Consider the following 13,590-nt stretch of genomic DNA (forward strand, 5'->3'; position numbering starts at 1 on the left):
ATGGCACAGAGCAGAGCCAGGAGGCCCAGCCTCCCAGCCATCTCCCCAGTGGGTGGGGCTACTCCTGCCCTGCTGAACACACAGCACAGACCCGAGACAAGAAACCCAGCCTGACAGGGAGTCTTCCCCACAGCATCGCTCACACGACACAATATTGGCCATGGACAGTAGTGGCCTTGAATACACCCACAGCTGATTGTCCCACAGCTGGGAGAGCAGAGCTGTACAGAAAGGGGGAAGGTAATGCATCTCATTCAACCATCTTTGAAGCGGGCTGGGAATGCCCCTACACAGCCCGGGGGCCCAGGGCTTCCCTGGAGGCCGGCGCTCACTTGTGACGTGGCACAGCCCGCCCGCCCCTCAACAGAGGTCCTGGAAAAGCACAGCAGGGAGCGGGGAACTGCTCGGAAATCCCAGGGAACCTACGCCAATACCAAGGACTTTTGTGTCAGTGGCAGAGAACAGCCTTAAATCTCCAGGAACACCTGGAAGATTTGATTGTTAGACCTGCCCTTCCTCCCTAACCACTCAGGCACACACCCCTCATTGAGGGCAGACAGCACTGACAATACACCCAAATTAAGTGCACCAATTGGACCCCAAGAGAATCAGATCCCCACATACCACAAAGTTGGGGAGAACTGGCTTGAGGGGAATAAGTGACTCACGGACACCAACTGCTGGTTAGTTATAGAAAGTGATATCACCAAGCTGCAATTCTAACAAACTAAAGACTCACAGATGCCATCTACTGGTTAGTAAGAGAAAATGTACATCACCAAACTGTGTCTCTGAAACATTAGATTGATATCCTTTTTTTTTGATACAACTTGAAAGAACCCTATCAAACAAAACAAATGCCAAGAGCCCAAAAACAACAGAAAATCTTAATGCATATGATAAAACCAGACGATATGGAGACTCCAGCTCCAAACACACAAATCAAGTTTTTGGAAGAAACATTGTACCTTGCAAAATTAATTAAAGAAATACAATCAAGGAATGAAAACATGGCAAAGGATTTAAAGGACATCAAGAGGACTATGGCCCAGGATATAAGTGCCATAAAGAAGACCCTAGAAGAGCATAAAGAAGACATTGCAAGAGTAAATAAAAAAATAGAAGATCTTATGGAAATAAAAGAAAATGTTGGCCAAATTAAAAAGACTCTGGATATTCACAATGTAAGACTAGAGGAAGCTGAACAACATCTCAATGTCCTAGAAGTCCACAGAATAGAAAATGAAAGAACAAAAGAAAGAATAGAGAAAAAAATTGAAAAAATCACAATGGATCTCAGGGATACAATAGATAAAATAAAACGTCTAAACTTAAGACTCATTGGTGTCCCAGAAGGGGAAGAGAAGGGTAAAGGTCTAGAAAGAGTATTCAAAGAAATTGCTGGGGAAAACTTCCCCAACCTTCTACACAATATAAACACACAAAGCATAAATGCCCAGCAAACTCCAAATAGAATAAATCCAAATAAACCCACCCCAAGACATATTCTGATCAGACTCTCAAATACTGAAGAGAAGGAGCAAGTTCTGAAAGCAGCAAGAGAAAAGCAATTCACCACATACAAAGGAAACAATATAAGACTAAGTAGTGACTACTCAGTGGCCACTATGGAGGTGAGAAGGCAGTGGCATGACATATTTAAAATTCTGAGAGAGAAAAATTTCCAGCCAAGAATACTTTATCCAGCAAAACTCTCCTTCAAATTTGAGGGAGAGCTTAAATTTTTCACAGACAAACAAATGCTGAGAGACTTTGCCAATAAAAGACCTGCCCTACTTCAGATTCTAAAGGAAGCCCTACCAACAGAGAGATAAAGAAAGGAGAAAGAGCTATAAAGAATTTTAACAGACATATATAGTACCTTACATCCCAAATCACCAGGACACTCATTGTTCTCTAGTGATCACAGATCTTTTTCCAGAAGGGACCATAAGCTGGGACATAAAACAAGCCTCAAGAAATTAAAAAAAAAAAAAAAAAATTGAATGTACTCAAAGAACATTCTCCAAACACAATGGAATACAAATAGAAGTCAATAATTTTTGAACTATAACTCCACTATTTACTTCCTACATGATAAAAAATACACAAACTGTAAGGGCAAATCAGTGGTTTTGAACTCAATGTAAAATATGTAATTTTAGACAACTATATAAAGGTGGGGGGATGAAGGAGTATATGCCCAATTGAAGTGAAGGTGGTATCAAAGAAAAACAAGATTGATATGGATTTAAGAGGTTAATTTTAAGCCCCACAGTAAATACAAAGAAATTATCAGAGAATATAAACATAGAGATGAAAAGTAGAGTTTGGGTTAAGTGAAATGGGGGAAGGGGCAATGGGGAGTTAAGAAAGGGGTGTAGGGTTGCTGTTTGAGGTGAAGGGAAATTTCTAGTAATGGATGGTGGGAAAGAGCATAACATCATTCTAAATGTGATCAATCCCACTAATGGTAAGGCTAGGGAGGGGGTGGAATGGGAAGATTTAGGCTGTATATATGTTTCCACAATTGAAAAAAGAAAAAAAAAAGACAGTCTCACTAGACGACAATTGAATGCTAAGGATGAACTTGCATAGGATTGGAGAGTGGAGGACAGGTGGCTTGAAGGGACACAGTTGAGACATAAGGAAAAGGAAATATAGAATGTAAGCATTGTATCATTGTTGAATCTCTTATACTTCTTAGCTGTGCTTAATGGAATTACATAAAAGAATGTTCTTGTTCATGAGAAGTACATACGTGAATTATAGTGTATGTTCAAGGATGTGTGCAGCTAACTCTCATATGTTCAGAAGACAGAGAAATATATGATGGATGATAGGGAGGGAGGGAGGGAAAGAAATAGCGATGTGACAGCATGTTAAAGTTGGTGGATTGAGCTATCGGGGGAGGGGGGTCAGGGTATGATGGAATTCTGTGTATGGGGCTAGTATTGTTTTTGCAACTATTCATGTAACTTGAATTTATTTCAAAATAGAAAAAAAGGGGATTAGTGTATTTAAGGAAGAAGCAGTGCAGCCTTTAGTCAGCTCTCTTTCAATATATAACATGGAATTAAGACAGCTGTGGGGAATTATTAAGGGCTATAACATATATAAAAAGTGGAGCTCTAATACTATCCTTTCAAGGGAGCAAGACTCTGATTGGATTGGATTGTAGAGAAATTTATGTCTGAGAAATTGTTGAAAAGAATAGAGATATAAGCCAACAATTAGTGGAGGTTAATAGATATTTTTGTAGTCAAGGGAAGAAGGAAAGAGAGCTCTATTAATACCACTGCCATACCAGGTGTGTGTGGGAATACCTAAAACTGTGCCTCACTGAGAACCAACATTGTAGGCTCTATATTGAGGAGAAAGGTGGAATAGATATCATTGAAATACTTTAGCAAATCACAAAACAAATATGCAAAAAATAATAACAAGCTCTGGAGGAAAGGCAGTAGTCAAAGTAGCTACATTGTATTTTACATTATATTTTAAAAAGTCCACATTCCATAAAAAATCATGAGGCATATGAAGAAACAGAGTAAGTATGACCCATACATGAGAGAGAAAATCAGGGAAGAAAACTGCCTTTGGCAATAACCAGAAATCAGAAATAGTGAAAAGAGACTTCAAAATAGGCTTTGTAAATTGAGCACAGAAATAAAGGAAAGCTTGATTAAAAAACAACAAAGGCATAATAGAAATGTATTTTCAAATACAACATATCAATAAAGTGTTAGAAAATGTTTTCTAAAAAAGAGAATCATATACACATTGTGAAGTATTGTATTTTTTAAAAAAATCACTAGACGTATCCAATCCTATATTTGGTCTGGCAGAAAGAATAATTAATAAATATGAATATACAGTGATAGAGATCATGAAATCCAATAAGGGAGCCTAAAAAGAATGTTAAAAATTAGCAGAGACTGAGAAATATGTTGGAAACTTTCAAGTATGCCAATATATAATAGGAGTCACAAAAAGAGAGGAAAGGTAAAGGGACAGAAAAATATTCTAAGAATTAGTGTCAACAAACTTCCCAAGTTTAATGAACAATAACCTACACATCCAGGAAGCTCTGTGCACTCCAAAGAGGGTAAACACGTAGAGATCCACCACAGACACATCATACTGAGAATACTGAGTGCCAAAGACAAGAAAAAAAAAACTTGAAAGAAATAAGAAAAAAATGACTCATCACTTACAAGTGAACCCCAATAAGATTGACAGTTGACATCCCATCTGAAACAATGGAGGCCAGTAGGCAGAGTTTCAAAGGAAATAACTGTCAACCAAAAATTATATAACAAGCAAAGATATCTTTCAAAGAGAAGAGAAATGATATTTCCAGATAAACAAAAACTGAGAAAATGTTGTTCTGGTAGACCTGCTTTATAAGAAATAATAAAGGAATTTCTTAAGGCTGAAAGCATGAATCCCCAGATGGTAATTCAAATCACAGAAATAAAGTGCACCAGTATGTGTGATAAAGTAATTACAAATTCTGGTAGAAATGTTTTTCTCCTTTCTTACACAATTGATTAAAAAATAAATTGTATAAAGTAATATGTGTATAAAGTATTAATGGACCTATGCATATAGAAATGTAATATATGTGTAATATATTTGCCAAAAAACAGCACAAAAGAGGTGGGTGAGAGCAAATAAATATTAGGCAAAGAAAATGATTACAAATGATATTATAGTAATTATAACTGTGTATCATCAGGTTTGTAAACATTAATAGATTTAATATGTATAATAATAATACCACAACAATGGTAAGAGGGAATATAGCTATCCAGAATTAACATTTTTATTTCTCAAAACAATGAAATTAATATAAATTAGTAGCTGATACTGATAAGTTAAGATGTGTATGATAAACCCTAAATAAATGATAAAAACATGAAAAAATCATAAAAATTGAGATACTTCATTAGGAAATATTCACTTACAGAAAAGAAAGTATTAGAAGAGGAAGAGAGGAACCAAAAAGACATGAAACACAAAACAGAAGTAAAGGTAAAATGGTAGATGTAAAACCAACTATACTAGTGGAATTATTACAATAATAACATTAAAGATGAATAACAATCCAATCAAAAGGCAGCAAATATTAAAGAGAATAAAAAGTGTTGGAAAGTAAATGCTGTGTGAAGTAGCTATGCTTTAGATTGCAAAAATCATGTTTTCTTTTTTCCTTTTGTTCTATTTATGTGATGTATTATATTGATTGATTTGGGTTTATGTTGAACTAACTTTGCAATCCTGGGATAATATAACTTTTCATGATGTATGATCCATTAAAGTGTTTTTATTGTAAGAAGTAGGAATCTTTAAATAGCTAGGTGCAGAAATATGAGTGACATCAGAAATGAATGAAAGAGAAGTTTAGTATTTAAAAGTCTCAGAACTGAGAAGACTGTCAGGTCTCATAGTTTATGGAAGATTGAATTATGCACTTCAGAAAAAAACAGGTTCTTAATTTTAACCCACATTTCTGTGTGTGTATTCATTGTAAAAAGGAACTTGCAAAGATGCTATTTTTAGTTACGGTGTGGGCAAATAAGGATGGATCTTTACCCTATTACAAGAGGACTTATGAGAGAAAGCCTTGGGAAGCAGTCACAGGCAGTAAGTCAGCAAAACCCAGAAGAGAAAATAGAGGACACTACTATGCGACTGAAAGCCAAGGAACCCAAGATTGCCAGCCAGTAAAACAATAAGGACCCTAGTAGGAAGAAATGCCACTGCCTTTGAAACAACTAGACAATAAATTTCCATTGTTTAAGCCAAACCATTCTGTTATCACCCTTTCCCTTAATTGTCATAGATGGGACTTAAATAACCCATTGGGTCTGGGGATGAAAAGCAACAGAAGCAAGGGGAGCAGCAAAGAAGCAGTACTATTTTTATTTTTATTTTTATTCTTATTCTTATTTTTATCTTTTTTGAGTAATGCAATGCTCAAAAAATTAATTGTTGCGATGAATTCACAACTATATGATGATACCGTGAACCACTGATTGTACACTTTGAATGGTTACCTGATATGTCAGTACATTTCAGAAAAACTGCTTTAAAAGAAAGCTTGGAACAGAGCCTGGCTCAGAGGAAAGTACTAAAAAGTATTTGTTTATATAAATGAGTTAGTTCTAAAGATGGGCAAAAGACTTGTATAGAAATGTTTTCTACAAAGGAAATACAAATGGCTAAAAGGCACATGAGAAATGCTCAACATAACTAGTTATTTGGGAAATGCAAATCCAAACCACAAAGAGATATCATTTCATACCTACTAGAATGGCCACTATAAAAGAAAATAAAAAACAAACATAAAACCACAAGTATTGGGGAGGTTGCAGAAAAACATATTAACAATTATTCACTGCTGCTTTTGCACCCACAGGTCCTGCTCACACTGGGAGCAGGCTGGACGGTATGGATTGGTTTCAGAGTTTTGTTTCGCGGCTTGTGCAGAGCGCTGTCAAAGGAAGTGAAGCAGCACGTGGGCACTGACCTATTCGGGAACAAATACTATTGTATGTCGGAGCACAAGAACTGGAGAGGACAAACTATTCGAGAGAAAAGAATTGTAGTAGCAGCAAATATCAAAGAAGTAGGCTATGAAATACAGGATATTCCAACAGAGTGGGAAGCTTGGATTAGAAGAACAAGAAAGACTCCACCTACTATGGAGGAAATACTAAAGAATGAAAAATATAGAGAAGAAATGAAGATCAAAAGCAAATAACTTAAAAAAAAAAAAAAAAAAAAAAAAAAAACCTGCTAAATAAAGAGAGCAACGAGTATCCCTCTAGCACTGGTAAAACCTTTCAGCCAGAATCCTTGATGCCACGAGATGCCAAGAGCTGAAATAAATGAATGCACTATGGTAAAATAGTTTCATTTATCTGTATATGACTATTTTAACAAATAAAAGAAATAAAGTTTTATTTACAATAATATGTTACTTGTAAAGAGTTTGGAGTGATAAAAAAGTTTTAGTAATGGATGGTGATGGTAGCACAATATTGTAAAAAAAATGCCACTGTACATTAAAAATGGTTAAAATGGCAAATTTTATGTATGTTACCACCACAAAAAATTACTTTGTATCTTCTGAATGTTCTCTATTCCACTGAGTTTTGTTCTAATATGTACTTTTTTCAATGAATATTTAACTTTAATCAAGTATCCCTTATATTCAAACAGAATGTTCATTACATTTTAGATACTATGATCATTTAGGAACTGCCTTCAGTTACTCCTTGGTAGAAATGATGAGTTTTCCCAAATGATCAAATATGAAAAAAAAAAAAAAAAAAAGAAAAGACTTCTGTTTATGGAGAGGCATGAGGTAAGATTCTAAAGGACTAATTAAAAACATGAACTTGGATAAACATATAGAAGCAAAGAAAACTTAGTTGATTAATTTCTACCAAATTGTTAGTTGATTAATTAAGGTTTTAGTTTAATTTAATTGAAAACTATGAAGACCTTGATGAGTAGATGAAACAAAATCCAGCTTATGATGGGAATGAAGTTGGAATTTGAATAGAGGAATTAGGGCCAATAGAACGACAGCCCATTGAAAAACCTGAAAGTAGAGTTAACAGAAATGGTTCGACTGGAATTCCATGAGATTGAAAATGACTTTGAAAAAATGGAAAATAGAGGAGGGGTCACAGAAAGCAGTTCCACTGATAGTTGGGACTCTGGTGGCTTATATATGGAAGACAGATGTAGACAGGTGAATGTTAAAACAATGAATGGGGTAGGGTTAGATACAAAAGTATTTTTGAAGAGTCATACATATTCTGGAGTAGTCAATTAAGTTTTTGTTGCTCTTCTAATATAGACTTCTTCTCACAGTGTTTGACAAATAATAGGTGCTCAATAAATATTTACTGAATGAAAAAAATTATTCACTGCTGTTGTGAATGTAGAATGGTGTAGTTGCAGTGGAAGACAGTTTGGCAATTCCTTAGGGAGACAATTATAGAACTGCCACATGGTCCAGGAATTCTGCTAAGAACTGAAAGCAGTGATGTGACAAGACATTTGCTCATCAATGTTCATAGCATTATTTTTCAGAATTGCCAAAAAAAGGAAATGACCTAAGCATCCATCAACTGATGAATGGGTAAACAAAATGTGGTACTTACAAATAATGGAATATTATTGATCTCTAAGAACGAGTAAAGTCCTAATGCATGCAACAACATGGATGAAACTTGTGGACATTATGTTGAGTGAAATAATCCAGATAAAAAAGGACAAATGTTCTATGGTCACACTAATAGGAACTAATTATAATGAGCAAAGTCCAAGAGTTAAAACCTATAGTATAGTTTACCAGGAGATAGAATGAGGGTAGAGTATGGGGAGCTGATATGTAATTCATACAGAATTTTTAATAAGGTTCATTATAAATATTTGGAATTGGATAGAGGTGATGGTAGCACATTACTGTAAGTATAATTAACACTGCTGTATTAAGGGTGAGATTATGGTTGAGAGGATAAGTTTAGGGTCCTGGATGTCACAGGAAGGGAAGCTAGATGATGAATATGGGGCTGTGTAACATAGTGAACCCTGCTGTGGATGTTGAGTATAGTTATTTGTACACATATAAGAATCTTCTAACATGAACTAGAATAAATATGTTGCTATTACAAGGGGTTTAAAACAGGCTGATATTGGAGAAAATTACAACTAATGCAAACTATGGACTATAGTTAAAACTAATATTGTAATATTCTTTCATCAGTTGTAACAAAGGCACGATACAAATGCTAAGTATCAATAGTAGTGGGGTATAAAGTGTATGGGAAGTTTTTTGGAGCAATGAGAATGTTTTCAAATTGATTCTGGAGATGAATCCAAAATTCTGTGATTAAACTGAAAGCCATTAATTGTAAACTTTGGGTGGATTGTATGGTGTGTAAATAAGACTTTAAAAAGTACTGGGGAAAACAATAAAGGAAAAAAACAAAAATGTACTGGGGAGGGACATGAATTAATCTGAGTTATCTTTAGGAAGAATAATCTGGCAGCAGTTTTTTGGAAGTAAGATGGTTATCAGCTGGATGTGAATGACAAGAAACTAGAGTTTTGCGAACCACAGAAATGGATAGTTTTGAGAACTGGGACCTCAGTTGTATCAGTAGGAATGTGCGTGAGATTTTCATGTTCAGAATGGAAAAGAAGGATATGGATCTGAAGATGAGTCACTCATTATATTTATAAATTATGGAGTGTGGGGAAAGCTAACTTTCAAGGAATTTTCAGGCACAAAACATCCAATCTCTTAACCATTTTCATGTCTTCATCCATAGGTCCTGGGTCATCGTATTATACTAATATTATCTGAATTTTGGTAATATGCCACCAAATCCCCTGGTTTTCATCCACACATTCCAACAATATTTAAATGTTATTGATTTATATATCTTACTAGCTTTTATTTAAATTGTGGGAATATTGCTACTTTGTCACATCTCCTTTATGATCTACCCAACCCCAACATAATTCTAATTATTCTATCTATCTATTAACCTTTTGAATTATAGAGGCTTTTCAGGTGTCCCCAAACACACAAACACAACTGGAAAGGGCTCTAGAAAGTATATTTACAGAGAGAGGCCACTCACCTCTTCTCATTTATCTTATATACAAACTGAGCTGAGCATGGCTTCTTACAGTTTGGTCCTGCCTTCACTGTTTAAACTCATTTAATATATTTTTCTCAATGGATTCTCACTTTTGCTTATTTCTCTGTGTGATTTATGAAGTGAATCCCTAGAAGAAGTGACAGTCAACATTTTGCAATAATTAGAATGGAAGGCCTTTGGATATCTAGTAGAATTGCTGGGACTTACTTATGCTCACCTAAACAAAAGATTGCCACCCCTATAGCGTTAAATGCAATATAAGTTTCTAAGGTATATGGTATTTCAGAGATCAAAGTCATCCTACTCAAGTCCTTTTCAGAGGAACTAAACTATCTGAACACTTAATACTTATAAAAACACATGTAAGAACATGTAAACATTTAAAATATTAACATTTGGTTTCTACTTTAAATGACATGTATGATATGATTAAATTTCATTGTATGTTTTGAGTAACAAACATAAATATTTTAAGGAGCTTATTAGGTACTAACACCCAAATCATTAAAATATTGGAGCATGGTATATAATCAATTTTAATATGCTCCTGGATTTGGTTTGCAGGGATTAGGTTGAATAATTTTGCATCTATATTCATAAGAAAAGTGATCTATAGTTTCCTTTATTGTGATGACTTTATATCTGGCTTTGTTGTCAGAGTAATGCTATCACATAGAATATGTTAGAAAGAGTTCTCTTGTTAAAAAGGGAATAACCACAGCAATGAGATTTTAAAAAATATATGTTTAATTACAATTACAGAAAAGTCTAAACTAACCAAATCATGACTACATCTAACTAAACAATTTTATGACTGTTTTAATAAAATGGAATATTGTACTTGAGAACATCACATTAGCATTTCCTTTTCAATATTTTAGCCAGAGAAGCTATGACTTTCTTATTTCTCAGGCTGTAGATAATTGGATTTAAAAAAGGAATTATGATGGTATAAAATAGAGAATCCATCATATCTTGATCATCTGCCTGAGGAGATCTGGGGTGCACATACATGAAGAGAAGAGGGCCATAATATAAAGAGACAGATAGGAGATGGGCTCCACAGGTGGAGAAGGCTTTCCTTACACCTTTTACAGAATTATTTTTTAAGACTGTAAAGAGAATAGATGTATAAGAGTAAAGAACAGTCATAATGGTAAATACCTGAATTGAACCAGAGAAAATAAAAACCATCAGAAAGTTAATAGAAATGTCAGTACATGAAATCTTAAACAATGGCATTATGTCACAATAGAAGTGATGAATTAAGCTGGACTTACAGAATGTTAATCTGAATAAAAAGCCTTCATGAATTGAGGCATGAAGAAAGCCACCTACAAATGACCAGACTGGTAGTTGGATGCATAGTCTCTTGGTCATAATTACTGGGTAGAGTAATGGTTTGCACATGGCTACGTATCGATCATATGCCATTGTTGCTAGGAGAAAGCATTCTGTGGTTGCACTGGTTACAAAGGAAAAAAATTGTATCATGCATTCGGATAGAGATATCATTTTATCCTTGGCCAAGAAACTGACCAGCATCTTGGGGGTCACTGTGGATGATAGCCACGCATCCACAAAGGCTAAACACCCAAGGAATAAGTACATGGGGGTGCGAAGGTGAGGGTCATTCCAGATGAGAGCAATCAGTCCTAGGTTCCCCATCATGGTGATGAGATATACCACCAAGAACAACAGGAACAGGGGGATTTGCCAGTCTGGTTGAACTGTAAATCCTGAGAGAAAAAACTCTACCAGAACTGTTGCATTTTCCTTTTCCATGTCCTCACTTTATGTCTCCTAAAATAAGAAGGAATACATGTAAGAAAATAATTCATTACTGACTTATAAGGTGAAAATTGGGGGAAAGGAGTTGAAATAAACCCATCATTCTTATCGGAAAGATCTCTTGATTTTATTTAGCACTGGTATAATTGGTGGAAATTATTTTTTGGGAGATAGAAGAAATGGAAAGGCAAGGAAAGAATTTTGATGAAGTGGCATTAAAGGGAGTAGTGGATAGGTGTTATTTATTGAATGGCCAACATGAAATCCCCATTTACTGCATGAGTCTTGGTAGTCATCAGAGCCTACTATTCAGTCCAAAACCAAAAGATATAAAAACTCACTTTTTCATTCCAGTTTCCCTGGAGTGAAAGAACTTGACCTAGGTTTAGCTTATCATCCTACCCACCCTGGAACTGGAGTATGGAGAAAGGGAGACAAATGTATAGAAAAAGAAGAGAATCGTCATGGAAAAGATAGCCAAGGCAATACTCTAAACACGCCAGAAAATACACTCTGCATCCATGCCATTGCTGTTGACAGTACGAGCTGTGACTGCAGCCCTCGCAAAGCTAGTGTTCTGGCATGATTTTGACTACTGACTTGATGCTTCGCTCTCTTCTGTTTCTTAGAATTTTCCTAGCCAATTCCTCAACCTTCCTGGAAGTTCTATGCTGGAGCAAATTTCCATTCAATAAACTCATTTACTGCTTAAATCACCAAAGCTAGTTTCTGTCCCTAGAAACCAAGAAATCTGGCTGGCACAAAAGTGAGACAATGGAATAACTCGAAAACTAACTGAGCAGAGTGGTCAAAAAAGCAGAAGGGAATCTTTAAAGCCTGATGTTGTTGAAGTAAGAGATGATATATACTAAAGAAGATAAAATGCATGTCCTATTAGGATAAAAAGTAAGGAGATATCACTGAGTGTGGAAATTAAGAGATTATTAGAATTTAGTGAGAACAGTTTCCACTTCCATTTTGTGACAGATTTGAGGCAGAGAAAACCGATAAGTGAATGGGAAACAAATGGTGCAAATTATGAGGAGAATGATATAGTATTCCATGATACTCCATGATATGTGAAAAACTGTTATCATTTGTTTACTGCCTGTAGAGAAAGGTAAAATTGTTTTCCTGTGGAGCATTTGAGAATAGAAGAGAGGAAGGAATCTAGAGTTGAGTAGAAGAAGAAAGAGAAATTTGGGTGGATGAGAGGAAAAAAAGAAGAAAGAGGAAGAGAAATCAGTGGAGAATAACAAAGACATAGATAGATATTCTAAGAAAATGAGTCAAACAAGAGGGAGGAAAAAAAGTCTCAGGCAAAGTCTGAAGATGAAATAAAGGAAAAGACATAGCAGCTTGGAGTTGTATGTGTGTCTTAAACTTGATATTCATTAAAACTTCTGTCAGTCTGGGTGATTTTTTTTTTTCCTGGCCACAATTCAAATTTTATTTTCCTAGAGTTTGTGTATGAAGGAGGGACTTTGATGTTACATATTACTTTACACACACTGAATATTCATAAATAAATAAGCATTGTGTCAATCTGTTTAGCAGAATAAAATTGACTCAAAGACTAGATCTTGAATACAAAATATAAGTAATCCAAAACAGTAATTCTAGATACTAAGTGGATTTTTATTTGAAATGACTGCCACACAACTCCAAATCACTAAATATTTGAAAACATTCAGATGCAATTTGTGTTATGCATATGTGGTGTCATAAATACTAGCAAGGGCAATGGAGATAGACATTTTCTACGTATTTCCTGATATAGATTGACAGATATATATATATATATATAGATATATATAGAGATAGAGATAGACATAGAGATAGCTAGAGATATATAGATGTATCTGTAATTATTGTAAGAATTGGGTGAAGGAATAAAGGTGTTGTTATCTTGAAAGAGGTTTAAACGCAATGTTTAACCCTGGTTTCTACTTGTTTCATGTTCTAGCTCAAGAAAACTTAAAGGTCACTATCATTATGTTAACACTATCGTAAATCACCACTAAAGGGAAATATTCAGTCTTAAAGGTATTTTGCTTATCTAGATTTTAGAGTCTTTAAAATATATACATATTATTTACCATTTTTT

The 13,590-nt window shown here is 34.9% G+C and overlaps 1 protein-coding gene and 1 pseudogene across 1 annotated transcript; one reads left to right on the forward strand and one right to left on the reverse strand.

Annotated features, from left to right (window-relative positions):
* Positions 1–5,586: 5,586 nt before the first annotated feature.
* On the forward strand, positions 5,587–6,900 carry LOC119512230 (annotated as a pseudogene).
* Positions 6,901–10,547: 3,647 nt separating this feature from the next.
* Positions 10,548–11,522, reverse strand: LOC119532100 (olfactory receptor 5H8-like). Its single transcript, XM_037834204.1, has one exon. It carries the CDS (start codon positions 11,475–11,477, stop codon positions 10,548–10,550), a length of 930 nt encoding a protein of 309 aa, XP_037690132.1. The 5' UTR covers positions 11,478–11,522.
* Positions 11,523–13,590: the final 2,068 nt, after the last annotated feature.

This window comes from Choloepus didactylus, chromosome 1 (genome assembly GCF_015220235.1).
Source record: "Choloepus didactylus isolate mChoDid1 chromosome 1, mChoDid1.pri, whole genome shotgun sequence".
NCBI classification, from domain to species: Eukaryota; Metazoa; Chordata; class Mammalia; order Pilosa; family Megalonychidae; genus Choloepus; species Choloepus didactylus.

Bases quoted from the DNA above. Each gene is read 5' to 3' on its own strand.
- LOC119532100 (XM_037834204.1), bottom strand. From the start codon at position 11,477: ATGGAAAAGGAAAATGCAACAGTTCTGGTAGAGTTTTTTCTCTCAGGA.